This window comes from Delphinapterus leucas, chromosome 15 (assembly GCF_059928025.1).
Source record: "Delphinapterus leucas isolate spDelLeu-1000000601 "Yukka" chromosome 15, BTC_Dleu_Yukka2, whole genome shotgun sequence".
NCBI classification, from domain to species: Eukaryota; Metazoa; Chordata; class Mammalia; order Artiodactyla; family Monodontidae; genus Delphinapterus; species Delphinapterus leucas.
In genome coordinates, this window is record NC_143143.1 from 66,629,693 (window position 1) to 66,656,554 (window position 26,862).

At 57.3% G+C, this 26,862-nt stretch overlaps 1 protein-coding gene across 7 annotated transcripts in view; it reads left to right on the forward strand.

Moving 5' to 3' along the window:
* Positions 1 to 22,557, forward strand: part of SRC (SRC proto-oncogene, non-receptor tyrosine kinase) — a 57,682-nt gene extending 35,125 nt beyond the window's left edge. For 3 of the 7 annotated variants that reach the window (XM_022592462.2, XM_089896837.1, XM_089896838.1), the window contains exons 4-14: positions 737 to 1,020; positions 2,762 to 2,861; positions 10,364 to 10,462; positions 10,638 to 10,741; positions 12,628 to 12,777; positions 14,267 to 14,422; positions 16,523 to 16,702; positions 17,626 to 17,702; positions 18,668 to 18,821; positions 18,984 to 19,115; positions 19,424 to 22,552. In XM_022592462.2, the coding sequence (XP_022448170.1) occupies positions 744 to 1,020; positions 2,762 to 2,861; positions 10,364 to 10,462; positions 10,638 to 10,741; positions 12,628 to 12,777; positions 14,267 to 14,422; positions 16,523 to 16,702; positions 17,626 to 17,702; positions 18,668 to 18,821; positions 18,984 to 19,115; positions 19,424 to 19,632 (1,638 nt within the window). In that variant the 5' untranslated portion in view covers positions 737 to 743 and the 3' untranslated portion in view covers positions 19,633 to 22,552. Of the gene's footprint in view, positions 1 to 736; positions 1,021 to 2,761; positions 2,862 to 3,587; positions 7,597 to 10,363; positions 10,463 to 10,637; positions 10,742 to 12,627; positions 12,778 to 14,266; positions 14,423 to 16,522; positions 16,703 to 17,625; positions 17,703 to 18,667; positions 18,822 to 18,983; positions 19,116 to 19,423 lie in introns of those variants that run through there. The other 4 variants (XM_089896840.1, XM_089896841.1, XM_089896839.1 and 1 more) reach the window with 3 other exon arrangements.
* The last annotated feature ends 4,305 nt before the right edge of the window (positions 22,558 to 26,862 follow it).

Sequence of the window (26,862 nt, forward strand, 5' to 3'; positions counted from 1 at the left end):
TTTTCCTTAAGAGCTTTATTGAGGTATAATTGACATACCACAGACTGCACATGTTTAAGGTGTGCAGTTTGATAAGTTTTGACACATGGATGCACTCATGAAACCGTCAGCACAGTCAAGATAATCCATCACCCCTAAACATTTCCTTCCCACCTGCCACATGCTGCCTCCAAGGAGGCAACGTTTGGGCTGAGAACTGAAGGAGGCATGAGTTACTCTGCTCAAGTGGTCAGGGAAAAGCATTCAGGCAGAGGGACCAGCATGTGCAAAGGCCCTGGGCCTGGAGTGAGCTCCCAGCCATCTCTCCTTAGTTGCCCTAGTTGCAACTTTTAGCACCTTTCCCCCGGTGTTAGACAATTTCAGTCAGTCATGTATTCACTCAACAAACCCTCAGCCTTCTCCTATATGCCTGGGACATAGACATCACTCAAGATACTATCCCTACCCATGAGAGACAGAAACAGTGACTCAGAGGAAGGTGGGGAAGGTTAGGGCTTCTGATTATGATGTGTTTCTTCTGTGCTTGGCCCTGTACCCAGGAAGCCCTTTATGGTTGCCATCACTATTCCCATTTTACAGATGGAGAAACTGAGGTTCTGAAAGGTAACTTACCCAAAAAGACCTCTTTGGGCCTCAGTTTCCCCATCTGTAGAATGGATGGGAGTGCAGGCTAAGGGGCCTAGGCAACCCTGCCGGCTCCCAGAGCCCTTCACCCAGGGTCCTCTCTCGTCTCCAGCAGGACCATGGGCAGCAACAAGAGCAAGCCCAAAGATGCCAGCCAGCGGCGCCGCAGCCTGGAACCTGCTGATAACACCCATGGCGGCTGTGGCGGCGGCGGCGGCGGCGGCGGCGGCGGGGGTGCCTTCCCCACCTCACAGACCCCCAGCAAGCCGGCCTCCGCTGATGGACACCGGGGCCCCAGCACGGCCTTCGCCCCTGCAGCCGCTGAGCCCAAGCTGTTCGGAGGTTTCAATTCCTCCGACACAGTCACCTCCCCGCAGAGGGCGGGGCCCCTGGCTGGTCAGTGCGCCTGGGAGTGTGGGAGCCGGGTGGCCCTGGCCCCTCCCCCAGGAGGGCTGTGTGCCCTGGGGGAGCGACGCCCCCTCTCTGGGCTGCTGTTTCTTTCGCTCAGTGACGGGGAGGAGTCTGGGGGTTACTTGGCTTTAGGGACCATTGGGAGTTTCCTGGAGGCTTTATAAACTGGAAAGTGTGGTGCACACTCCATTGCCTTTAGGGGTGAATCCGATGTAGCGTATAAAGGGCCCTAGAGACATAGGACTATAGGCGGAAACAGGCCAGAGAGCCGGGGGGTTTCTCGGAAGCACGGGGACGGGTCTGAGGCATTGCTTTTTGCTCTGGTCAGCCCAGAGATGGATCAGGACAGGAGGCGGTGAGTGGCCAAGGGGGCGGGGCGGGTTAGAACGGAGAAAGAGAACTGGGGTCTTCAGAGGCCCGGCCCAATGCCGAGATGCGCCCCTGCACCCTCTGCTGGCGCTTTGTGGGTATAGCAGCGCCAGGCAAAGGATGCTTAGAGATGCAGATGTGGTCCTGGAGGCACACAGATATAAGACCCTCACACAAACATGTGCATTCTTACCCGGACACCCTCACACAGAGCCCCCCCCCCACACATAAACACACTCACACACAGTTAGCAACTCATTCAGAGGCACCCATACAGGACATTTACACGTGCTGAGCTAGAGACGCTTTCGTAAACAGACACACCATGCACATAGAGACACACTCAGGGACACATGGATGTGCACCCTCCAGGCACAGACACACACCCAAGGCAAATGTACACAAATACAAACACACATATGCAAAAAACCTCATACTCCCAGATGGAGACAGACACATGTGGTCAGAAGCCCTTCAAAAGCACACACGTGCCCAGCTAGAAATGCCATCCCAGAGACCCACAGACTCACAGACGCACAGGTGCACATATGTGCAGTGAGAACACACAGGCACAGACACACACCCCAGTGAGACAGACCCACAAACATACCCATTCGTTTGTTCAAGAGACAGCTGTGGCGCCCCCTCTGTGTGCCAGGTCTCTTCTGGTGCGGGGGTCACAGCAACGTGTAAAACAGACAAAACCCCTGTGGGGGAGAGAAGCAAAGGGCAAGGTGTGTAAACTGTGCAGGGTGTTAGTGGGTGGTAACTGCTGTGAAAGAGCAAAACGGGCAGGGAGTAGTCTTGGTGGATGTATGGCTGGAGGTTGTAACTTCACACGGGGGGACAGAGAAGGCTTCGGAGGGGACAGTTACCTGCAGCCAAGATCTTCCCTGACACACAGAAGCATCCAGAGTCATACCTCCCCAGAACAGAGCCACGTCCCCAGGTGCAGTTTCCTTCGTTCACTGCTTCATTCATCTAATGGTTGTTTCTTGAGCACGTACTATGCACCAGGCTCGAGGAACAAAACAAAGATGTCTGTTATTGGGGACTTCTGGTGCTGTGGGGAAGACAGATAGCAAACAGAGAAGCCAACACCCAGCATCCCCTCAAGCCCAGTGGGCGCACTCAGAGGTGGAGAGACGCGCGTGCTTCCTACACGGCCTCACAAGCGTGCGGGACACACAGGCACAGGGGGACATGCGTAGAGGCCCACCCCCAGTGAATGGGACCAGGCCTCTGGGCAGGCAGTGGGAGACCAACCCCACCCCCGCCCAGGGTGCAGGGCTCTCTTGTCCACCTCTCCCCCCAGCCATGGCTCTGGCCATTCTGACACGCCCCACCTTCTGTGCAGGCGGAGTGACCACCTTTGTGGCCCTCTATGACTATGAGTCGCGGACAGAGACCGACCTGTCTTTCAAGAAAGGGGAGCGGCTCCAAATTGTCAACAACACGTGAGTGCCTCCCTACCCCACTGCCCCTCAGGACCCCAACCCTGGGCCTGGTCTTGGGATAGAGCCACTTCTGAGCGTCCCAGGGCCAGCTTCACGGGCAGCAGGCAGAGCTGGGTGTCCAGGCAGCTGAGGTGCAGGGAACTGTCCTGGGGCCTCTGGGGGTGATGAGGCAGGCGCCGGTGGTCGGGGGTCTGGGACGGCTCCAGGGACAGCAATCTGGGTCCGTAACTGGACAGCAGGGCACAGCACTCCAGATCCCAGAACCCGCACGGGGGCGTGTGATCAGTGCAGGACTGGGCAGGGGACCCAGGACTACAAAAAGCAGGGCCTGTGGAGCTGGAGGCTGTGCCCACAGAGAGGCTGGAGAGCCTGGGCAACCAGTAAAGCCAGAGTCTGCAGCTGTAGAGGGAGGGCCCTCATTGGGAGGGTTGGGGGACCCATCCTGGGGACCCAGTGTGAGAGGAGTCAGGATAGGGCAAGGGGGTGAGATGGTGCGATAGGGTGTGGAGGGCGGGGCACCCTGGTGGGCATCTCTGCTTCACCTCCAGGGACTCCAGCCTTGGGGTGGGGCATCCTAGGGCCAAGTTGGCGTATGGGGGGGATGGGGGCCCCTGCCAGGCTTGGGGGCCCCTGTGAGCAGGGATAGTGAACTGGCGAGGGGTGGGTGAGGCTCTGGCCATAGGGTGGCGTCCTTCCCCTCCTCCCCACTCCCCTCCTTTCCTTGCCTAGAGTGCAGTGAGGTGGGGTGCAACGCCTGTCATGGCGGGTGGGGGGGTGCAGGCTTTGGGTCATGAGCCCTGGGGTGGTCACAGCTGGGGTGATCACACTGGGGGCGGAGCTGCCGACAGAGGGCGGAGCTGCCGACAGAGGGCGGGCTACAGCTCCACGCCTGCTGCATTCCTGCCTTCCGAGGGCCTGCGTCCCCTCTCCGCCACCTCCCATCCCCCCAACAGCCTCGGGGAACCCCCTCCCCATTCCTGGCCCGTGCTTCCTCCCTCCAGCTCTCTCTCAGCTTCTCCCTCTCTGCTTCTCTCTCGCTGGCCCTAGGAGGAAGGTGGATGTCAGGTGTGTACACACTCCGTGGGCGGCGGGCTGGGTAGGGGCGCTTCACTGGTGGGGTGGGCTGCCGCTGGCATGTGCTTCATATGGTCTCTGGCTCCCTTGGTTGCGCTTCCCCAGCTTCTGTCCTCACCCCCAATAGTTTGACCAGATCCCTACTTTAATCCCAGGCTGCGAATGGGGAGGGCCCTCCCATCACCCCTGTCACTCCCCGTCCACCTCATGCTAACCCATCCCCTCCCTGTTCAGCCCACACTGAGTGCCAGCTGCATGCAGGGTCCAGTGCTGGGCCCAGTGAGGTCTGGGTGGAGAAGGCCATGCCCTCCTGGAGCCAGAGCGTGGCCGGGATGCAGCCCCAGTCCAGGCCAAGTGGCAGGCAGAGGGCCGGGCCGGGGTCAGCTCAGGCCTTAGGGCCCCTGCTGTGTGACCCCCCTCTGATGGCGACCACAGGGCCTGGGAGTTTCAAGCAGGACCCTGCAGGAAGCACAGTGAAGTCGAGGGGATGGAGGGAGTGGAAGAAGGCGGTTCCCCTCGCAGAAAGGCAGCTCGTGGGAGGGTGCAGCGCTTGAGGGGACTGGTGGCCTTCAGGGCTGCAGAAGGGCGAGAAGGTTCTAGAGGGTAGAGTAGAATCGATCCATGAGCATCCTCGAAGGCCTGGCTAAGGGGGTTGGACGTCTCCACCGTCTCCAAGCATTTCTTGCTTCTTCATGCCTCCCTGCCCTTTGTGCATGTCGTTCTCGCTGCCTAAAGCACCCTTTCTCCCATCTCTGTCTGGCAAACTCCTATTCATCCCTCAAGATCCAGTTCAGAACTGCCCCCTTTGTGAGGCAAAGGGGAAAAGAGGTAGCAGGCATTTTTACCCATGTCCTTGTATTTGCTCTGCTGCCCTCCCACCAGGGCTGTAGTGATGGGGGAGGGGCCATCTCCATTTTGCAAATGAGGAAACTGAGGCTCAGAGATGTGAAGGCCTTTGTCCAAGGTCACACAGCTACCAAGTAGCAAAGCCAGGATTGGAACTTGGGCAGCAGCTCTCTCCCTTCCTTAAGCTGCTCTCCCGGAGGGAGGGGGCTTTCCCAGCTCCCCCCACCCGCTTCTGTCTGAGTCCCAATGCCGCTCCAGTTCTCTTATGGTTCCGGCTGTTTGTATCTCCCTCCCCTCAAACTGGGAACTCCTTGAGGGCTGCTCTTGGGCCTGCCATGTTTCTGGGTCCCCCATCACCTGTTGCTCAGCACACTGTGGGTGCCCGGGTGGTGATTTTGCATGAGATGAGTGAACAGTCATAAAATAGCCCCCGTCTCTCGTGCCTCGAGTGTGGGCCTGTTCTCGTGCAGAGCAGTTGCGTTGTTTTATTTATACAGCACCACAGCCCTGGAAAGTGGAAATGCTTACTTGCTCCATTTTACAGATGAGGAAACTGAGGCCCAGAGAGGTGAAGTGACTTGCTCAAGGTCACACAGCTAGTAGTGGCAGAGCTGGGAGGGGTAGGCATGACCCCGAGCCCTTGGAAGAGGAGCTCTGTGGAGGTGCCGAGGAGCCGGGAGGAGGGAAGGGCCTGAGCTGGGGAGGATGCCTCAGGTTAGAGGCTTTGAAGTACTGGAGGATCTCAACCAGCAACAATAGGAAGAGTGTCTCAGGGGGTCACAGCTTGAGCAAAGCTCTCAAAACTTTGATTCTGCCTCTTTCACCCAGAGCCAGAGGGCAGCCCTCACATCTTCCTTTGTCCAGCCCCTTCCCTTCCTTCTTCCTGCCTTCCATGATGGGCTGGGGTCTGCCAGGAAGTGATGGAGTTCCATCCGTGGGAAGCCCTTGGGTGGCAGTGAGGCACCCCGATTGGAGGGTGGGGGAGGGTGGGAGTGGATGGGGAACCCTTCCTCACATCGCAAAGCTCAGCTGCTCCTCTGGGAGAGTTGGGGGCTGGCATTAGAGGAAGAAGAGGGATAATGGGATGGGGGCGAGAGGCTTAGTGGAAGATGGGCCACCCACATTTGAGGTGCTCATGTCTCATACCTCACCCAGGGACCACCCTGCATGTCCTTCCACTGTTATTGCTTAAGGTCTATTATTGTGAACCCCCTGCTCCAACCCCGCTCCCTGTAGGAATGAAGGACTTTCTGAGTCTAACCTGTGACTGGGCTGGGAGTCGGGGAGGGAGAGCTTAAGGCTGAGCCTGTCTGTTGGGGTTTGGCCAGGGCTGGCTGGGTTGGGGTCCTCACAGTAGCAGCCTGGAGCCCGCACTCCCTGGATCTCCATGCCAAACGGTTCTGCTCCTGGAATCCTGGGTGCTGTGTGGTCTTGGGTCCGAGGAAGCCACTGGGGTCTGAGGTGTGACTGCCCTGAGCCCCTGCCCTGGTGTCTAAGTCTTCAGGAGTCAGAGCCCCTCTGGGTCTGACTCTGGGATGCTTCCTAAATTGCCCTTTCCTCCTACCCAGATGATTCCAGCAGCTTCTCTGGGGCAGTGCTCCAGCAGGCACTGGCTTCTGTCCCCTTGCCCTGGGCACTCCAGTTCTACTTCCCACCATGGGGTGAGGGACCCCTTCCGGCCCTCCTCACACGACTTGCCTTGGCCTCACCCTGCTCTCTCCCCACCAACCATGGGTCCAGGCCTCAGGGCTCGGAAACTTGACTGCCTGGGCCGTACCCAGCTGCCCTGGCTTGCCTGTAATCCCCAAACGGCTCCTCTGGCCAGTCCCAACAGCCCAAATGAGTTAAACAGAAGGACCCACGGGGCATAATGTCCCAGGTTCCAAAGCTGCCACACTCCCAATGCACACGCCAGCCTGAATTACCCACAAGGATTAGGCTCCAAAAAGAGGATCCTGAGGCTCAGAGAGGTGAGGTCAGTAGCGTGAAGTCACACAGCTAGTGACAGCAGTTGGGATGTAAAATTGTTGCTTGGGGACTCCTGGTCCAGTGCTTTCTCCTCTTGCCACATGTGGGAAGGTGAGGGGTCAGGCAGGGAATGTGTGATTCCCTTCCTTCCCTCTTCCTGCCTATCTGATAGGAACCAGGCCCTAGGGAAGGCGCCAGATGCAGTACATCTGCTCAACCTGTTAGGTTTACACCGCTTTTACTTCTGAGCCGGGCGCAGATCGGTATCCCCACCAGACTGGACTGATCTGGGAAGCTGTGGGGCCCCTCATTGTGAGGGCAGTCCCTGGTCCTTGGCTGAGACAGCTCACAGCCACCTGAGGCAGGTTTGAGCCTCCCAGACCGTTGACATGGGAAGATGGGGCTTGATATCTCCATTTCACAGGTGGGCAAACTGAGGCTCAGAAGATAATCACAGTAATCAGCTTACCCAAAGCCTGGCTTGAAGCTGACTGATTTATACACTTTGCCTGCACGGGAGATTTTGTGAATATTATCTCCTTTTTACAGATGAGGAAACTAAGACCCAGAGAGGATAGGGTACTTGCCCAAGGTCACACAGCAAATCCTTATCGGAGACTGGAACTGAGCTGCTTTGGTTTTTAAAAACATTTTGGAGAGTGGGGAGGAGTACCACAGAGTTGCAGATTTAATTGCTTTTCTTTTTTTAGCCAAATCAAGATACTAACAGCTCATGCATGCTGAGCACCTACTATGTGCCAGGCCCTGTGCCGGTATTTTACATCCTCAGAGGGAGGCATGAGTATCCCCTTCCTGCAGATGAGGACCAAGGTCCTGCAGGGCCAAGGTAATGCAGCCTGCAAGTGGTGAGCTGGGCTGGCGCCAGGACGCTCTGATTCTGGCGCTCAGGCTCTGAGGTACCTCTCAAGCTGGGGCCAGGCTGAAGGTGGACCTTGGATCCTTAGTGAGATTGCAGTGCACCTCCATCCCTGCCCTTGTGAAATAAAACCCCCAAACTGGACTGTGAGCCCAAACTCACACATGGGCTGATGTTAGGCAGGCGGAGGCTCTGCTGGCAGAAGTCTGGGTAGTGTCAGCAGAGTTGAACCCTCACCCTTGCTTCTGGGGCCCTGCTTGGTTGGCCCCTGGGCACAAGCTCCTGCCGGCCTTCCACTGTGAGTGGGTGGCTGGGGGCTTCCCAGAGGCCAGCCAGCTTGCACACTCTGGCTTTGTCAATCTGCCTCATTTTGTAGCCTCTGACCTAGACCTCGGCCCAGTCCTGCTGCCTCCTCCTCCATCTTCCTCTGGTTTCTCTGAGGGTCTCTGAGACTCTGAGAGGCCTGGGGAGGGTGCAGGGGTCCAGGAGGCCTGCTGTGTCTGGCTGTGGGCACACAGGGGCCCTGGTTCTCACCCTTGCTCTGCTGTTGATTCGCTGTGTGGCTTTGGGCAAATCACCGCCCTTCTCTATGCCTTATTTTCCCCCTTGGTGAAATGAAGACTTGGGACTGGAAGATCTCAGCTCTTCCCTGTGATTTGAGTCCTTGCTGTGTAGCCTTGGGAAGTCTCTGCCCCGCTCTGTGCCTCAGTTTCCCCAACTTTACAAAGAAAGTGCTGGGTTACTCCAGCCTGGGTGCTGTGTGTCCTTGGGCTGGTCCCTAGACATCTCTGAGCCATAGTTTCATCATCTGGGGGGCTGAGGCCTGCCTTCCTTCTTAGCAGGTTGGCCTTGAGGGTCAAATGGGACAGACAAGTGTGGATCCCCCACCCCATGTGGGTGTACACAGAGAGGTAGATGGAGGGCCTGGGCATCTTTAGGCTCTTTCCTTGAGGCGGGCCTCGCCCTCTTACTCCAGGGCCCTCCCTCTCCCACAGAGACCCCCATGTGAGCTTGTGCCCCCGCCTGAGCATGCGTGCGGTGATCTCACAGCCAAGTCAGACCGCACAGCCCCAATCTCTCTCTCTTCACCTCACTCCATCCAGACGGGACCCACACTCTCTGGTTGAGCCTCGGCCCACCTGGCTGGGCCCCTGGCTCTGGGATGCTCACCTGTACTCACCTGTTCTCAGAGAGCTCCCCCAGCCCCACTCTCTCCCGGCCTCAACTTCTCCATCTTCAAAATGGGCTGAAGAATATGGGTCAGAGGCAGCTCAGAAAAACCAGGAGCCAGGGATCCAGGTTCAAGTCCAGACTGTGGCTGTGGGCAAGGGCCTTTCTCTCTTTGTGTCCCGGTGATAGGGAGTGGGGGAGCACATCCTGCTTGCTTGTGTCTTCTCAGGGTTGTGATGAGGTCAAAGCCAGCCTTGGATTGAGAAGCTCAGCAAGGTATCAAGCCCTGCTGCACCCTGTAGGGAAGGCTTCCTTCTCATCTGGGAGTTAGGAACCTGGGCCTGGCTGCTTGACGTGACCTTGAGCAGAGGCCTTTGCTTCTCTAGCCTCAGTCTTCCCATCTGCACAGTGGGAATGGGAGGGGGCTGGACCCTATTTCCCAGGCAGCCCTTCCCATTGGCCTCTCCTCCCTCCCCATAGACCCTCTCCCTGTCCCCTTGGATTGCTTTGGATGCGAGGCCCTAGTGGCTGCCCCGCCTTGTCCCCCCTCCCCCGTCCCCAGCACCGCCTGGCGCTCAGCTCTCTCCCTCGCTCTTTCTGCCTCTCTCTCTCTCACCACCCCCATTTCTGCCTCTTCTTTCCTGTTGGGCTCTCGCTTTCTCCTCCCTCCTCTGTGTCTCTGGACCCCCGCTCCAGCCAGACCTGGTTCACATTCAGATGGCTGCAAAGGTACTTCTGCCCCCTCCCCACTCCCACCCAGACCCAGGGGACCCGCCCTGCCGGGGGCTCTTCCCGCCCATCACCCTGTCCCCATCACCTCCTCCTCATGGGGCAATTAGTGTAGAGGGCCCTGGGTACTGGGGCTCTGCCACCTCAGCTCCCTCTGACACGACTCGCTGTGTGACTTTGGGCAAGTCCCAGCCCCCTCTGGCCTCAGTTTCCCCCATAGATGGGTAGGCTGCAGGAGGAGGCCTGTAGTTTTCAGTCAAGGAGCCCTGTGGGTGTGACCCATGATCTGTGACAAAGGCAAGCATTGCTCCAGTTTGCAGGGTTGGCGCCTGGATTGTCACCAAGCCCCCAAAGAGCCACCCCTTGCCTCCACTCAGGTCTTACCAGCTCCCAGGCTTGGGCTTCCAAATCTCAGGACTTGGGGAGGATTTGAAGGTCTGATTTGACATCCATCTCAGGAGGAATCTTCTCCTGTTACAACTTGCTTGCTCCCCAAAGACAGGGAACTCCCTCCCTCAATCCCAAGGCGGCTCTTGGCATCTTGAGACTGCTTGTTCTATCTGAAGGAAAGCAGATCACTTCCTGTCCCAGGACTCTGCCCCGTGAATTCGGGCCTTGTCATCTGAGTCAGCTTTGGCCAAGAGGCATCTGGGGTAGGGAGGGGAAGAGTCCCAGGCCGCCTCGGCCTGGCAGCTGTGAGAGGCCTGATCTCACTGTTCCCTGCACCTCACTCAGCCTCAAGAGCCCCCAGCACAGCACCTATAAAGATTGCAGAGGCATCGGGCTCCATTGCTGATGGTTCCCTTCTCCTTTGCTCCCTCCCTCTCCCCCTGCTCAGAGAGGGAGACTGGTGGCTGGCCCACTCACTCAGCACAGGACAGACGGGCTATATCCCCAGCAACTACGTCGCGCCCTCCGACTCCATCCAGGCCGAGGAGTGAGTATCGACTCTGGCCTCCTGCTTGCTTACCATCGCTGCCAGTTCAGAGCTTCTCTCCTGGGCTAGAGTGGGAGGTCTGGCTGCCCAGGGCCCCAGCCACATCCCAGGAAGAGGCACTGTGGGTGGGCGGAAGCCTGGACCACCAGCACCATCCTTCCACCTCCCTCCCCAGGTGGTACTTTGGCAAGATCACCAGACGGGAGTCAGAGCGGTTACTGCTCAATGCGGAGAACCCAAGAGGGACCTTCCTAGTGCGAGAAAGTGAGACCACGAAAGGTATGAGTGCTTCTGCTGACCAGTGGGAACTGAGCCTTTTGTGGGTTATTTGAGCCGGGTATTGTGGAATGAATAGGAGTTTGGTATACGGAGTGGGGTGGGAAGAGCCCTCTAGCTAGAGAAAAAGACAGGATCAAAGGCAGGGAGGTCCATTTGAGGAACACTGAATCACTCTGGGTTGACCAGAGATGCAGCAAAAGGTGATGCAACAGGTGCAGCAAAAGAGGCCAGCCTCTCTGGCCTCAGGTTCCTCAGGTGAGGAATGGGCACAGGTTGTCAGGGAGTCTGAGGGTCACAGAGCAAAAGGCTGTTCCCAGGGAGGGTGTTGATGCAATGGGCCCCTCTCCTTCCCCTTCTCTAGGGGCCTCAGGGGCTGGACTGGGTGCTGGAACCTGGCTTTGCCCTTCCCCCAACAGTCCTGGCCTCTCTTCCTCTCCTGTTCTTCCTCCCCACCAGAGAATGATCACCCCTTTCTCTCCAGCCCCTCCGCACGTGGGTTGCAGACTCTCCATCACCATAGCTACGAAGCTCCCGCTTCCTGTGGGCCGGGGGCTCAGTGGGAGATGGGAAGGCAGAGCATCCGTGTCATGTGTGTGCATTTATGAGAGGTCATGTGGCTGTGCATGCCGTGTGTGGGTCCAGGCATGTGTGTGCACACATGGGGGTGGAGTTGTCTGTGGGTTGCTGTGTGGGAGTGAATTGTTATGGGTTTGTCCTTGTGCCCAAGGGCCTAGGGAGTGTGGACCTGTGTGATCATACAGCCACTGGACACAGGCATGTCTGTGTGTGTGCACATGTGGTCAGGGCTTGGCCTTAGACTCAGGCCTGTGGCTTCTATACGCACACGGCCTGGCCATCTGTAGAAAGTCATGGCTGTCCAATGCAGGCTTTAGAGACCCAGGTATGGGTTCAAGTCCCAGCTCTGTGCCTGACTTGCTGGGTGACCTGAGGCTAGCTGCTATCCCTCTCTGGGCCTCATTTTCCCTTCTTTACACTGGAGATTGTAACCCCCACCTGAGGATTGTCCAGAGGTTTTGTGGGCTGTGCGGACTGGGCTTCTAGCATGATGCCTGTGTGCTGCTTCCCGAGAAAGGCTTTCTCTGGCCCCTGGAGCCTCCTCCCCTACCCCTGGGGCTCAGCTTTGTTCCCTGATGCCACCCCAGGCATCTCTTAGGCTCAGGCTTAGCCAGGCCTGTTGGGCAGAAGGAAACTTTTCCAGCCCAGAGCTCTTCCAGGCTCAAGGGAAACAGGGAGGGGCCATCGGGATTGGCCCAGCTTAGCTCTGGCAGCCTTCAGGCCACACCCAGTACGTGGTCTTCTGCCCAGGATCGCCCCAGCCTCAGCCAACCACTGGCTCCTGCCTGAGCCTGGAGTCTTCAGGAAGGGGCAGGGCCCGGACAGTGTGCCCGTGGGCAAACCCACAGAGGGGAGGCAGTTAGGCCAGGGACACACAGCCACTTGGGACCATTCCTGTTAGGCTCCCTGCCAGCATTTATCGAGCACCTACTGTGTGTCAGGCCCTCTTATATGTAGTCTCATTGAATCTCCCCAGCAGCCCGGGAAGTAGCCCCATTGTGCAGCGGGGGAAACTGAGGCCCAGAGAGGGCTAGCCACTCGCTCAGGTCACACAGTTGGGATGCACACCTGGGCTTCAGAGGTCTTGCTAGGGCCAAGGGTTCATGGAAAGGCTCTCCGGTCAGGTGCCCCTTTGTCCTTTGGCTCTGCCCCAGTGGCCGCCCCAGAACTGGGTGCTCAGAGACAGGCTGGACCAGACCTGGCTCTGCCTGTGCCTCCCTTCCGTCCCGTGTTGGGTAGGTGTGCTCGGTGCCGTGGCCCATCGGTGGGCCGGCATGGTGGTCACGGCTCCTCTTCGGCCTGCCCTGCAGGCGCCTACTGCCTCTCAGTGTCTGACTTCGACAACGCCAAGGGCCTCAACGTGAAGCACTACAAGATCCGCAAGCTGGACAGCGGCGGCTTCTACATCACCTCCCGCACCCAGTTCAACAGCCTGCAGCAGCTCGTGGCCTACTACTCCAGTGAGTGCCGGGCAGGTCTCCCGGGCGGCCAGCGGGGCGCAGGGGAGAGTAGGCCCTCGGAGAGCATGCGGGGGTCTCTGCCTATCCTATGAGCTGCAGACCCTGAGGAAGGGGGCTTTGGGGCCAAGAAGGGCCAGGACTTCTGTCACCCTGGGGATGTGGGCTCCCGTTCCCCTGCCCCCCTCTTCCTCTCCCCTTTCTCCCTCCTCCCACCCCCTCTTTTTTCCTTCTCTCCTCCCTGTGCCCTCTCTTCCCTGTTTCCCCTCTTCCCTCCCCCCACCCCAACCTGCCACTCTATCCTCTCTCCTCCGCAGCTGCCTGGTGAGGAGGGGGCTGCCTGGAGGAGTGAGCTGGGAAGGAGGGGGCATAGGCCGGTGTCCTTTGCCCCTGCAGCCTTAGGACCAGTTAGAACTGGTTACCGGGAGACAAGGAGGGGGTGGCTCTATTGATTGGATTGTAGCAGAGAGCGATTGGATTGTAGCAGAAAGCGGGAGAGAGAGCGCGCAGGCGGGGAGCTCACGTGCGCAGGTCGTGAGCGCGGGCCAGGCCGAGTGTGCGGGAGTGTGGCCGATCCATCTGGATGTTCAGGGCTGCCCGGCTGGACTGAGGCGTCATGGCCTGGGTGCTCCCACGTGGACGGCTCTCTGTGGGTGTCTGTGGGCCTGTGGCACGTGGCCGTGGCCTGCGCGTGCAGGTGTGGCCTTTCCTGAGGCCTCCCGACTCCCTCTAGGATCTGCCACCCCACTCTGTCCCCTTGGCCACCACTGTAGGTTTCATTCTGAACCCCGTTCCCCCAGATCAAAACCCTCCAGGGGTTACCTTGGAATTTTAGGATAAAGACGCCCATGTGGCCTCTGAGGCCTTGGGTAGTCTAAACCTGGCTGGCCTCCCTGCCTTACCTGGGGCCCTCCTTCCCCCAGTCACTCTCCAGCAGCCCCCTGGCCTCCTTTCAGTTCCTCCAACCCAGGGGCTTATTTCTCCCTCAGGGCCTTTGCACATGCATGAGGCAGCGTGCCCTCTGCCTGGAGGGCTATTTTCCTGAGTCAACCACTCACTCTCCTGTGGATCCAAGCTCAGGTGCCGCTTCCTCTGGGAAGCCTTCCAGGATGCCACCCAGCCCACCTGCTATTGCATGCACAGCTCTCCTCTGTCACACTCATGGTCCTCGGAGGTGATTAAGGGAAGTTGGGTGTCGTCCTGAACTATGCACTCCCTGAGGGCAGGTTTCCACTGGGTCCCTGGCACCTGCCTAGGTAGCCCCCGCTTAAAGTCTGATGAGTGAATGAATGAATGACTCAGGGAGCAGATGCATGAGGCGGTGTGGGCCTGTGTTGGGGACGCTTGTGTACACATAGGCATGGATGCCTGGCCTTGCGGGTGTCCCGTGCCTCCCCGAAGCCTGTGTGCATACAGCGTGTAAGTCTGCGGGACACGGAGACCCCAGCACGGACGCCGGGCCTGAACTCCACCTCCCTGCCTCTGTCTTCAGAACACGCTGACGGCCTGTGCCACCGCCTCACCACTGTGTGCCCCATGTCCAAGCCACAGACTCAGGGCCTGGCCAAGGACGCCTGGGAGATCCCCCGGGAGTCGCTGCGGCTGGAGGTCAAGCTGGGCCAGGGCTGCTTCGGAGAGGTGTGGATGGGTAAGTCCTTGCCCCGGCCCCGCATACCCCGCCATGTGCCCACCTGCGAACCAGGCAGATGTCTGTCCAAAGTGGCAGCTCAAGGCCCCATGGGTCCCCCAGCCTTCGCCTCCACGAGCCCCATCACCTCTGCTGAACAGTGGGCCCTACTTTCAACATGGAGCTCCCCCAGTGGTGGCTGACAGCAAGTTGAGGTGTAGACCGCCACACCTCCACACACCGTGGTACCTGTTTACCCAGAACTGCTCAGGGCTGGGCATCGTGACGTCCCAGTGACGTGCCGTGTGGCCTGGGCTGGGTGGCTTCACTCTGGAGGGCTATTTTTCCGAGTCAACCACTCACCCTCTTGCGGATCCAAGCTCAGGTGCCACTTCCTCTGGGAAGCCTTCCAGGATGCCACCCAGCCCACCTGCTATTGCATGCACAGCTCTCCTTTGTCACACTCATGGACAGAGCCTCGATCTTCCCAACTGTAAAATGGGACTGGTGATAATAGGACACCCTGGTGGGGTTGAGAGAACGCTGGCCCCGTGTGGGTCCACACGTTAGCTTCAGCTGTGGGAAGAGAAGCCCCTGCTCACAGAAGGAGTACAGGGTCTGGCGTGTTCCAGGCCTGTTAATGATCTCCTGTCTAACTCTGGAGAGACGGCCAAACCGTCCTTGAAAACAAAATGCCATGCAGCCCTGACAAAACCCAGGCCCCCTTCTGCTTTGGTTTCTGCTGACACAGGAGTTGCAGAGGCAGTGGTGAGGCAGGCCTGGCTGTTGTGAGCCTGCGCGTCCAGTGAGGGGGTGTGTATGTTGTGTGTGGGGGGGTGGATGGCCGTGTGCTGTTTTCAAGGTTGTTTCATCTGAGCCGCAGTATTCACTTGGTGTCACCACCACCACTTCCCTCCCTTCAGAGGAAGAGATGATGGAGGAGAGCAGAGGGCGTTCCTGGGTGGCAGCACTGCAGGGACAGAGGCCTGCAGGCTGGAGGTCAGGCCAAGTCAGGGAAGGGGAGGCTTTGAGCTGGGGAGAGGGGAGGGGGATGAGAAGCCAGCTCCCAGGCACAGGCACAAAAAGAGGACGTGAGCAAAACCTGAAAAATCCATGGCGTCAGCCATTCCTGTGGCTGCAAAACTCATTCCTGGCTTGGGCGTGCGGTGAACAGTCAGTGGGGGAGGCTCCCGTTCCTCCCTGGATGATCCAGGTAGACTCACGAAGCGCCTGGTACGCATGCCCAGAGGGCCTGTGCCGGGAAGTCCACAGACAGGGGCCCGAGCCCCAACTCGCACCTGGAGGCCCAGAGATGGGCAGGAATGGGCCCAAGGCGCCTCAGGCCCGGCTGGGACAAAACTCAGATTAAACACACTGGTTTAGAGCACAGCTTCCCCTAAGGCCTCACAATGTAAAAACCAGATAATAATAAAATGACAGCTGCAGCCATTATTAACTGTGTCCTTACAGTGGGCTTGGCCCAGTGGCTAAAATCTCATTTAATCCTCAAACAGCCCACAGGTGGATACTATAGCATCCCCATTTTCCGGATGAGAAAATCGAGGCTCAGAGAGGGGAAATGGCTCACCTATGGTCTCACTGCTGGGAGGAGGCAGAGGTGGGAGCCAAACTCCTGCCAGACTGACGTCCGAGCCCTTCTAAGTGTGATGCCTTACTGTTTGGGGAGTGTGGCTTGAGACAAGCTCTTGTTCTGGTGGCCTTGTTCTGAGGCCGGCTCTGCCTCACCCCCCGCCCCCACGAGTACGTGCTCCATCTGCTAACACCTGGGCCACCGGAAGGAACATGCCTACCCAGGAGAGGGCGGTTGAGTTGGAACCATGGTCCCCCAGCTCTCGGATGAGGGTGCTGCTTTGGGGGACACCTCTAATAATCAGCGTCCGAACAACAGCTCCTGTTTCTTGAGCGTGCCCTGTGTGAGGAGCGTCCTGCCCGTCTGCAGATGGGACACTGAGGTCCAGAAAGGGGCTGGGCCTTGGCTTGGCTTGTCATGTGGCCTGGGAGGCCAGAGCTGAAATTGGTACCCAGGCCGGCAGATCCTGGTCCCTGTGGGGTGAGAATGGGGGTCCTCCCCTGAGGCAGCCTGCACCCCTTTCCATGCAGGGACCTGGAATGGCACCACCAGGGTGGCCATCAAAACTCTGAAGCCCGGCACGATGTCTCCGGAGGCCTTCCTTCAGGAGGCCCAGGTCATGAAGAAACTGAGGCATGAGAAGCTGGTGCAGCTGTACGCGGTGGTGTCTGAGGAGCCCATCTACATCGTCACGGAGTACATGAGCAAGGGTGAGGCCTGCGTGATGGTGCGGACACATGGGTGACCCCTGGCTGGGGTCCTCACAAAAGGGCAGGTGGGATGTGCTTCACCTCCCACCACATCTAGAGCATACGCCTTTAAAGGTGGAATGAATGGAAAGAACCAACTTCCCATGTCAATGGAAAGTTAAACCAAAGGTTGCCTTTCTCCGTTCATTTTGTTTTTAATGATTTCCCACGATGCATCTATGTCCCCCCATTTGCTGGTTTTGTAAAGCCATTTGCCGTTCTGGGGCTGGAAGGAGAACTCCCTGAATCCTCCAAGCTGAGCCACAGCACATCTGGGTCAAGTTCCTGGCTTGACTTTTACTTGGTTTTGAAATTAATTATTTTTCAAAATTCTACTTTTTGGAGGTATAATTTACATGGGATAAAATACACCATTTTAAGCGTCCAGTTCGGTGAGTTTTAACAAATGGCTATGCTGTGTATCTCCTACCACAACCGAGATATAGACGGCCGTCACCCCCGGAAGCGCCCTCGTACCCCTTTGCAGGTAGTGCTCTCCAGCCCCAAACCCACAGAGCCGCTGATGGGCTTAATGTCTTCGCAGAGTTGTTTCTTCTAGAATTTCGTATAGCTACATCTTTTACATCCGAGGGTTTTCCTTCTTGTCGTGTGATTCAGTAGTTTGTTCCTTTTTGTTGCTGACTAGTATTCCGTAGTATAGCCGTACCACACTTCTGTTTGCCTAGAGGCGGACATTTGGTTGTTTCCCATCCTGCTTGCCTTTTAAGTGACAAACACAGACTTTATTCAGAGGTGGGTTTGCACAAAATCTGCTGTGTGGTTAAAGTGAGGCCAGCCTGCCCCGGTGGACGAGATCTGGGAGTCACTGCTTCCTGGCTCAGGGAGGACAGGGTGGGGGCTAGAGCTGCCTTCTCTCTCTCCAGGGAGTTTGCTGGACTTTCTCAAGGGGGAGACAGGCAAGTACCTGCGGCTGCCTCAGCTGGTGGACATGGCTGCTCAGGTGAGCCAGCCCCTCCCCGCTCCCACACCTGGCCTTGAGCTCTCTGACCCACCTGGTTCAGCCATGTCTGGCCTCTTGAGTGCCCCCTCCAAGGAACTTGTCTTGGTTGCCCCACACTCACTGATCTCATCCCATGTATTACTGGGACCACTTACAGGTGCTGTGAGTGGTGGTTCGGGCAGAAGAAAGAGCCCTTACCTGGGCATCAGGAGTCACTGACTTGCTATGGGACCTCAGACCTCAGTTTTCTTCTCTGTCAATGTCAGTCACTCATCAAACATGTATTAGTACTTGCTTGCTGTAGGCAGTGCTCAACAGCTACTTTTTTTTTTTTTTTTGGTGGGGGGTACGTGGGCCTCTCACTGTTGTGGCCTCTCCTGTTGCGGAGCACAGACTCCAGACGCGCAGGCTCAGCAGCCATGGCACAGGCCTAGCCGCTCCGCGGCATGTGGGATCTTCCCGGACCGGGGCACGAACCCGTGTCCCCTGCATCGGCAGGCGGACTCTGAACCACTGCGCCACCAGGGAAGCCCCAACAACTACTTTTTAATTTAATCCTTAATACAACCAGGTGGTAGAGATGGCTATTATTCCATTTGACAGGTGAGAAAACTGAGGTTCAGGGAGGGTACTTGGGACAACAGGCAGGACCTGACACTCATCTGTGTCTCTGGGAGCATCTGGGGCCTCTTTTGCATGGTCACCCCACTTCCCTGGCTGCATCTTGTCTTGTGCCTCCCTTTTGTCCTTTGCCCTATGCTACCTCCTCCTGCTGGGCACTGGTCCTGCTTTTTGTGCCAACAGTATTTATTGTAAATTGACGTCATTGCCTGAAGAACTGGGAAGGGTGGGGCATTTGGTTGGCTATCCACTCCTGGGGATAACACCACCCCTGGGCATGTGCGCTGTGATCTGGGAAGGGCAAGGGGTGGCCCCTGAGCCAGGCTCCTGGGTTCTGCCTACAGATCGCTTCAGGCATGGCGTACGTGGAGCGGATGAACTATGTCCACCGAGACCTCCGCGCTGCCAACATCCTGGTTGGAGAAAGCCTCGTGTGCAAAGTGGCTGACTTTGGGCTGGCTCGGCTCATCGAAGACAATGAGTACACAGCCCGGCAAGGTGGGCAGAGGCTCCCGGCAGATGCCATGTGGCCGTGGGCAGTCACACCCCTTCTCTGAGCCTCAGTTTCCTCCTCTGTCAAGTGGGGATAAGAATGGTGCCTATCTGGCAGAGCGGTCATGATGTTCTCCTGAGCTCCCCCGACCCTTCTTGGTCCTGCAGGTGCCAAATTCCCCATCAAGTGGACGGCTCCAGAAGCTGCCCTCTATGGCCGGTTCACCATCAAGTCAGATGTGTGGTCCTTTGGGATCCTGCTGACAGAGCTCACGACAAAGGGACGGGTGCCCTACCCCGGTAAGAGGGCTCCCCACAGCCCATCTTTGGTCCTTCTGCCCCTGCCCTGGTGACCCCTCTCAGGTGACCTTGGGCAAGTCAAACCCCGTCCAGGGCCTCAGTTTCCCCATCTGTATAACAAAGAGGTTGACCATCTGATCTTAGGCTCTGTCTTTGGTGAGGGCTCCCAGCCTTGGGGGGGCGGGCCTTAGCCACGGTCACAGCCACCCTCTCCTAGGCAGGAAGCCCTCTCTGTTGTTCCCATCAACTTCCCTCTGCCCCACTTTCCTCAGTGGGGCCAGCCTACTCATGCTTCCCTCTGCCCACAGGGATGGTGAACCGCGAGGTGCTGGACCAGGTGGAGAGGGGCTACCGGATGCCCTGCCCGCCCGAGTGTCCCGAGTCTCTGCATGACCTCATGTGCCAGTGCTGGCGGAAGGACCCAGAGGAGCGGCCCACCTTTGAGTACCTGCAGGCCTTCCTGGAGGACTACTTCACGTCCACCGAGCCCCAGTACCAGCCCGGAGAGAACCTATAGGGCGTGGGCTACAGGGCCAGACTGCCTTCTTGGCTTGGATCCTGAGCTGGGTGGCCCCTGACGTGGGGTCTTGCCTGCCTCTGCCTGTCCGCCCCCCGTTGATCCTCTCTGTGGGGCTGAATTGCCAGTGACGAGGCCCCTCCCTCTTTTGTGGCATGGAAGGGCTTGGGGCCTGGGGCCGCCCTGGGGGCGGGGTCCAAGGCTGGCGCAGTGACTGTGCCCCAGCCCCTGGCCAGCCGCACACCTCCTCCCTGCGTTCCCTCCTGGAGCTCTGTGCGTCTCAGCAGGAGGAACTGGGAAGAAGGGCCGGGCTGAGGGCACCCTTTTCTTAGCCTCAACCTACTGCACGCACTGGCCCTTTCCCACTTCCACGCCACCCCAGGTCTGTCTGCAGAGCTAGCCAAAGAGCCTTTCCAAAGAGGAGTGATGGGCCACTAGCCCTCGGCCTGCCTGCCACCCTGCTCCTTGCCATCCATTTCTGAAACGCCTGTTGGTGGAGGCTGCTGGGTCCAGCCCCCTCTGCTGTGGCTCCCAGGCTGGTGAGGCCTAGCTTGACTTGTTGCTGGTGGGTGGGGTGGACACCTCCCTCAAACCCTGCCCTTCTTAGACCTGAGGGATCCTTAGAGATCTTCAATTCCTTGTCCCCATACTACCCATGGGGAAACTGAGTCCAGAGAGGGGATATGACTTGCCCAAGGCCACAGAGCAGTTCAGGGTTGAGGTGGGATTGGAACCTGGTGCTCCCTCTGTCTTCCTCAGGAACCAACAGGATTGTCCTTTGAGGCACTGTGGACAGACTGGGGCAGCCCAGGGGACAAGGGGCCTGAGGACGGGTTAGAGGTAGCAGAGAGAGTCCTGCTGCCTCTGTTTGCTCAGTGGGCTATTGTGGGGGGAGAGAGTGGAGGTAGATGTGGGGCTGAGCTAGAAATGAATGGTACAAGGGTAGGGAGGCAGGTTTCAATCAGAAGGTGGGAGGTATTTGACCTTTGGAGCTAGCCAATCATGAAAGGGAGTGAGCTCACCGGCTCTGGAGGCAATCAAGCAGAAATAGAAGATCCAAATGATTGGGAGGCCCTGGCCTCAGGAAGGAACCCCAGGTCCTCCTTCACCCAGTTTGTCCTGTGTCATTTCAACGCCTGGCCCCTGCTCTTCTCCCCAATTTGGCACCTTTAACTCACGAGTACGGAAAGGAGTGCCTAGACTGGGGTGAGGAGAGAGGACTGGGGTGTCTATTGCCACACACCAGGACTGGCTGTGTGCCCTCGGGCAGCCCCTGCTTCCTTCTCTGGGCTGCATTGTCTGCCTCCATTTGAGGCCATGGCCTCTGCAACTGCTCCACTCCTGTCCAGACCCTGTGGCCTGGCATCACGTGGTGAGCTCAGCCCATGGCATCAGGAGACCGTGTTTTGGCCCTTGGGCTATGTGGTGGCTTCTCCCTGGACCTCAGTGTGTCCTTCTTAAATGGGGCAGCCAACAGTTTGTAGGCATCTTGCCAAGGGCCCCTGTGTGCGTGTGTGTGTGTGTGTGTGTGTGTGTGTGTGCACGTGTATGTTCCTCCATGTGTGTTCATATTTAACATGTAAAAACGCCCTCTGCTCTGTCCCCCAGACCTGTTGTACATTTCACCCACAGCCCCCCATCATAGCAATAACGTTCCTGCTGCCAGGGGTTCTCGAGCCAGCCAGGCCCTGCCAGTGGGGAGGGAGGCCAAGTGGTGCCTGCCTATGAAATTTCAACTTTTCCTTTCATACATGTTTATTACCCAAGTCTTCTCCTGTCCTGTCTCCGTCCCAGTCGAATCTGGACTCACTTACCCCAGCGCGCTCCCAAATCCCCTTCTGACTGCCCAGTGTCCTTTGTATAAGGTGTCCTAATACTGTCTTTTTTTTTTTTTTAAACAAACAGTGTTTTCTAGATTTCAGATGACTATGCAGAGGCCTAGGGGACCCCCGGCTCTGGGCAGGGCCTGGGGTTCCTGCGTTCCACGGCCGAGGCCTGTGGGGGGAGGGGGGATTTGGAATTGGTTGTAAATACTTTGCATATTGTCTGATTAAACACAAACAGACCTCAGAGTTTGGTCAGCGGTTTCTTGAGTATCTATTGTGTGCTGGAGAGTGAGAGGGGGTGGGATGTGAGGACAGACTGTGTCAGAGGGGCCTTTGTGCAGGCAGCATTGGTGGCTGGAGGGCTTGAGGCCAGAGAGGGACATAATCAGATTGGAGATCTCTGGAATGCGCCTGTGTGTGCACATCCATCCCTGAGTTTGGGGAGTGACTGCCTGGCAGAAACCTTGCTTATGTCTGAGATGCACCAGGCGAAGCCCAGGGCTTGTGAGCAGGAAGTGTGAGCAGTTGAAGACTCTTTGCCCTGGGTGGATGGTGGCAGTTGACACTCTGGGGACCCCGCAGGGCTGTCAGGCCCTTGTGGAGTTGTGGATGTCCTCACAGGGAGATGCGGTTGTGTGCATGCTGTGTGTTTCCCAGGAGTGCTGGGCTGGGTGGGTGGGGGGTTGGTGAGACTGGGTTAGCAAAAGCCCTGGGCACCCTGGAGAAAAATCCAAAGACCCTTCCTCTCCTCCCTTCTCCCCTCCACCAAGGCACACAATCTGGGAAGTTCATTTGCAACAGTCTATAGGAAGAAATGTCTTTTATATCAGATCACACACTGATCCATGTAAGTTACCTCTGGTCGTAGTAACACTGTTTAATCTGTATAATTAAAAAAAGATTTCAAAATCAGGATGTTTCTCTGTTCACTGTCATTTTCACAAGCCAAATCCCACAATGTCCGGTCAGAATGGACACCTGGAGACCCCATGGGTGTACATGTGTCTTGGGAGCAGAGGTAGGAGCATGGGTGTGAGTGTGCGCTTGTGGGTGTGTGCCTTTGTGTTCACTGGGGTATGCGTGTGGCCCTGTTTGCTCATGGGTGTCTGTGTTGGTGTGTGGACACGTGTCCAGGTGGCCTGTGAGTCTGGACGTCCAGATGTGTGAACCTGTTTTTCCTGGCCCTGTGTGCAGAGATTTGTGTGTACTGCGGGGACACCACTCTAGGTGGTTCTGCCTGAATCTGTGGGCTCCCCCGGGGGCGCGTGCCCCGATGTGTGTGGCGGGGCTCTGCTTGTCTGCGCGGGGCAGTGTGTGTGTCCGCGTGGATGCTTGTGGGCTCAGGGCGTGCACGGGGCGCCGGCCGCTCCGCCAGGGCCCCCATGCACCCGGGGGGCGCAAGGACACCTGCGAGCAGCCCAGCCCGGGGACGCGCCCCAGCCCCGGCGGGGACAAAGCGCTCGTCCGCGCTACCGCGGCGGGTCGGGAGCGCGCCTGCGCGGTGGTGAGCCGCGGGTCGAGCCGGGGAAAGCCCCGAGACCCTTTTATCTCCATCTCTCGCCGGTCTCGCCAAGTGATTCAATGCGTGTGTGTCTCTCTCTCTGCCTCCTCCGTCTTTGTCTCTCTTTGTCTGTCTGTGCCTCTTCAGCTCTGTCTCAGGCTCTCTGGCCCTGGCTCTCTTGTCTTCACAATTTTTTGTGTTTCTTTCCTCTTCCCTAAACCCCCTCCCCCCGCACTAATTGGTCTTTCTCTGTGTGCTTCTGATTTTCTGTCTCCGTTTCTGTATGTGTCTGTTTCTCACTGTTGCTAGTTTCTCTTTTTCTCTGTGCCTCGTGGCCGTCTCTATTTCTCTAGTCTCTCTCTCTCTGTGTCTCCGTCTCAGATTTTATTTCCTTATCAATCTCTGTACGGCTCTGCTTCTCCTCCAGACCCTCTCACACCTCCGTGCCTTTGCCCAGGCTGTTTCCACGACTTAGAGTGCCCTTTCTTTCCTCTTTGCAACCTGGCAAACTCCTCTTCATCCTTCAAAACATCTCAAAGGCCACAGACCACCTCTGGGCGCTTTCCCTGATCCCCTGGAACTTGCAAGGGTGGTCACGGCCATTCACACAGCTCCCCCCCTAGAATGAGAGCTTGAGGGGCTGGGGAAATTCTGGCTGATGCACCCAGATCTAGCACACCGGGGTGCTGTCTGATCAGAGAAGGGAGGCAGGAGTTTGCTCTGTCTCTCCCACCTATTGTCTCTGGCTCCCCTGGTTTTGACTTCCTCACTCTGGGCCTCTTTCAGTTTGCTTGTTTTTTTTTTTATTTAGATGTTGGGGGTAGGAGTTTATTAATTAATTAATTTATTCTTGACTGTGTTGGGTCTTCGTTTCTGTGCGAGGACTTTCTCTAGTTGCAGTGAGTGGGGGCCACTCTTCATCGCAGTGCGCGGGCCTCTCACTATCGCGGCTTCTCTTATTGCGGAGCCCAGGCTCCAGACGCGCAGGCTCAGTAATTGTGGCTCACGGGCTTAGTTGCTCTGCGGCATGTGGGATCCTCCCAGACCAGGGCTTGAACCCATGTGCCCTGCATTGGCAGGCAGATTCTCAACCACTGTGTCACCAGGGAAGCCCTGTTCAGTTTGCTTTTGCTCGACTCTTCAAGAGAAAGAGCGAAAAGGCGAGTGACGTCTACTCTGCTGGGACCACCATCTCACTGCCCCCTCTGCCTGCTCCTGCTTCTGCTGCCCTGTTCAGTTTCCAGCCCACTTCAGGCGATTGGAGGCCCTGGGACCGCCCTCGTCCCCGCCGCCTTCCCTTCCTGGTTTCAGTGGTTTTTCTCACTCTACATGCATTTTTTTTTTCTTTTTGAGAAAAGTAAGATGATGTTTGCCCCCATGGGAAAAAAAATTCCTTATAGTAGGGTAGGAAAGATACAGAAAAGCACATACAAGAAGACTGTAATTTGTGCTCTCTACCCCCTCCCTCCCACCTAGAAACGATGGGGCATGTTTCTGGGTGTGTGTCCATCTGGGCCTGTCGCCTGTGCTCTGTACAGTGGCTTCAGTGTCTCCTTGTCTCTCTCTCTGTCTCTCCTCCTCTGGCCCATAGTTACTGGCTGCCACTCTGGGCTGCTGGCCTATCGATTCTTTCACATATTCATATGTAAAACTTACACTAAAGGTGAACCTTGGGCCCCATCCTGCTGCAGCCCTGCTCGCCCGTGTGGGTGCACGTGCTCGCCTGTGGATCTGTGTCAGGCCCCCTGTGCCGGCTCTTTTTCAGCCCCCCCTCCCTGTCTTCCTTTCTCCATGGTTTCATTGACCTCCCTTCCACCAGTTGCACTTCTAGTGTGTGCAATGGGTGTGTGATGTGTGCAGTGTTCGGGGCACGTGCGTGTTGCTGGTCCTTCCAGGCTGCGGCTCCGTGCTGCTGTTGGTCTCTTTGCTCATCCTCTGCTCCTTTCATCTCCTCCCTACCTCCTAAAATTCCAACTAGACCTTGTGCTGGACACACACACACCCGCACACACATGGTCCCTCGTCTTTTTCTCTCATCTCTGTCTTCTTTTCCCATTTTTCTCTTGGGGGCTCCAAAAAGCTGTGGTTTGCAGAGAGAAAAAGAGAGACTGACAGAGACAGAAACACGGAGATAGAGATGGAGATGGGGGGGTGGCATGGGGGTGGGGGAATCAGGCTGGGAGATGGAGCTCTGTCCGTCTGTCTGTCCATCCCAGTCTCCCCAGCCCTCCCTCCCTGGGGCTTTTCCCACCCAGTGCTGGGCTGTGCTTCCCTCAGAGCATGTCCCGTGGGATCCAGGGCTCTGCCTTCTGTCCATTTGTCCAAATGTCTGTGTGTCTGCCTCTGCCGCCACGCCTCCCCCTTGCTGTCTCATTAAATGCCCTTCTCTTTCTCTGATTGTCCTGCGTGTGTGTGTGTGTGTGTGTGTGTGTGTGTGTGTGTGGGTGCGTGTGTCTGCGGCTGGATCTCTGTGCCAGTGGGTCTGTCTCTACCTCCCACCTCCAACTTCCTGCAATTTTATTAAATATCCTTCTCCCGTTTCTTGCCGCCCTCTCGGTGTGTGTGCATCTGTGTACATGCATGTCTGCGAATGAACCTCTCGGCTACCCCTTTCCCCTTCCCCGGGATCCCTGGGACTTGGCTTCTGGGGTCACTTTCTACTCACTCCCCATCCTGGCCCCAGACTCAGCCCCATGCTCCCTCCAACCTCTGCCTCAAGGCCACCCTCCTGGACAGTCTCCCTGGCGACTATCCCCTGGACACCTCACCTTTGACCCTCAACTCAACTCCTGTCCGCTCCTGCCCACTCTGGGGAGGGCTCCACCATTCAGCCTCCAGCCCTGGGCCGCACTCACCACACTCACCCTCACTCTGCCGTGGCCTTCCTTTTTTTCTTCCCACCTCAGGCCCTGCTCAGAATATTTTGTCTCCGGTGGAGGAAGCCCCATCTCCCTCACCTGCCATTCCAGGCCTTGCCAGCCTGGCTCCAGTTGCCGGTGGCACGCTGACTGCCTGACACGTCTTTCCTTCCTTCAGCCTGGACATCCACCTCCTCCGGGAAGGCCTCCTGATTGCCCCTTCCCTGGCTTCCCTTGGCTCCAGCACTCCCTGCAGTAGCGTCCTTCCTAACCTTGGCCTCGTGTTATGCAGTCCCAGGCTGGGCACCCAACCAGGGCCCCGTTATGACTTTCATGGGCCCTAGTCAGCTTTGCCTTCATGGACCCCTTTCTCTATAAAAAATTCTATTTTATGACAACATTGATATAAAGTTGAATATATTAACATATATGAAAACATTTTCTTTGAGTTAAAGTTCATTTTTCTTCCGATTTTAAAAGAAATTAAAACATTTTTCATGGGCACCTAAAGGTATGGTGGGCTGTAGGTTTACTGAGTGCCTTCTCTGTGCTGACCATGGGCAATGGCTGTTGGGGACAGGCTGTGTGTCCTTTGCACATTCCACCCTCTCTGAATCTCTCTTCATCTCGACTCTGCCCCCTGCGGACTGCCCTTGACTTCCGTTTGAGTGCATCAAAGCCACATGATGTGTGTATCACCCGGCCTCCTGAGTCTCTCTCCCTCTCTGTCCATTTCTCTCACCCTAACAGGTTTGTCCCTTGCTCTGGGGTCCCCTGTTCATTCATTCATTCCCCCAACAAACATGTGTGGCCCTGGTGTCTACGTGTCTTCCGGGGAGCAGGGATCTGGCTCCCTGTGTCTCTCTCAGGCCTTCTGCCCTCCCAGATCTTCGGGCTTGTTGAATTTCCAATGTGGGCTCTCTCCCTGTAGCCCCCTCTCCTTGCCATGAGCTGGGGGCAGGTGTTTCTTTTCATTCCCTAGGCTCTTCATAAAGCACTCATCATGGAGCAGCTGCCCCTGCCCGGCCGTGTGCGCGTGTACGTG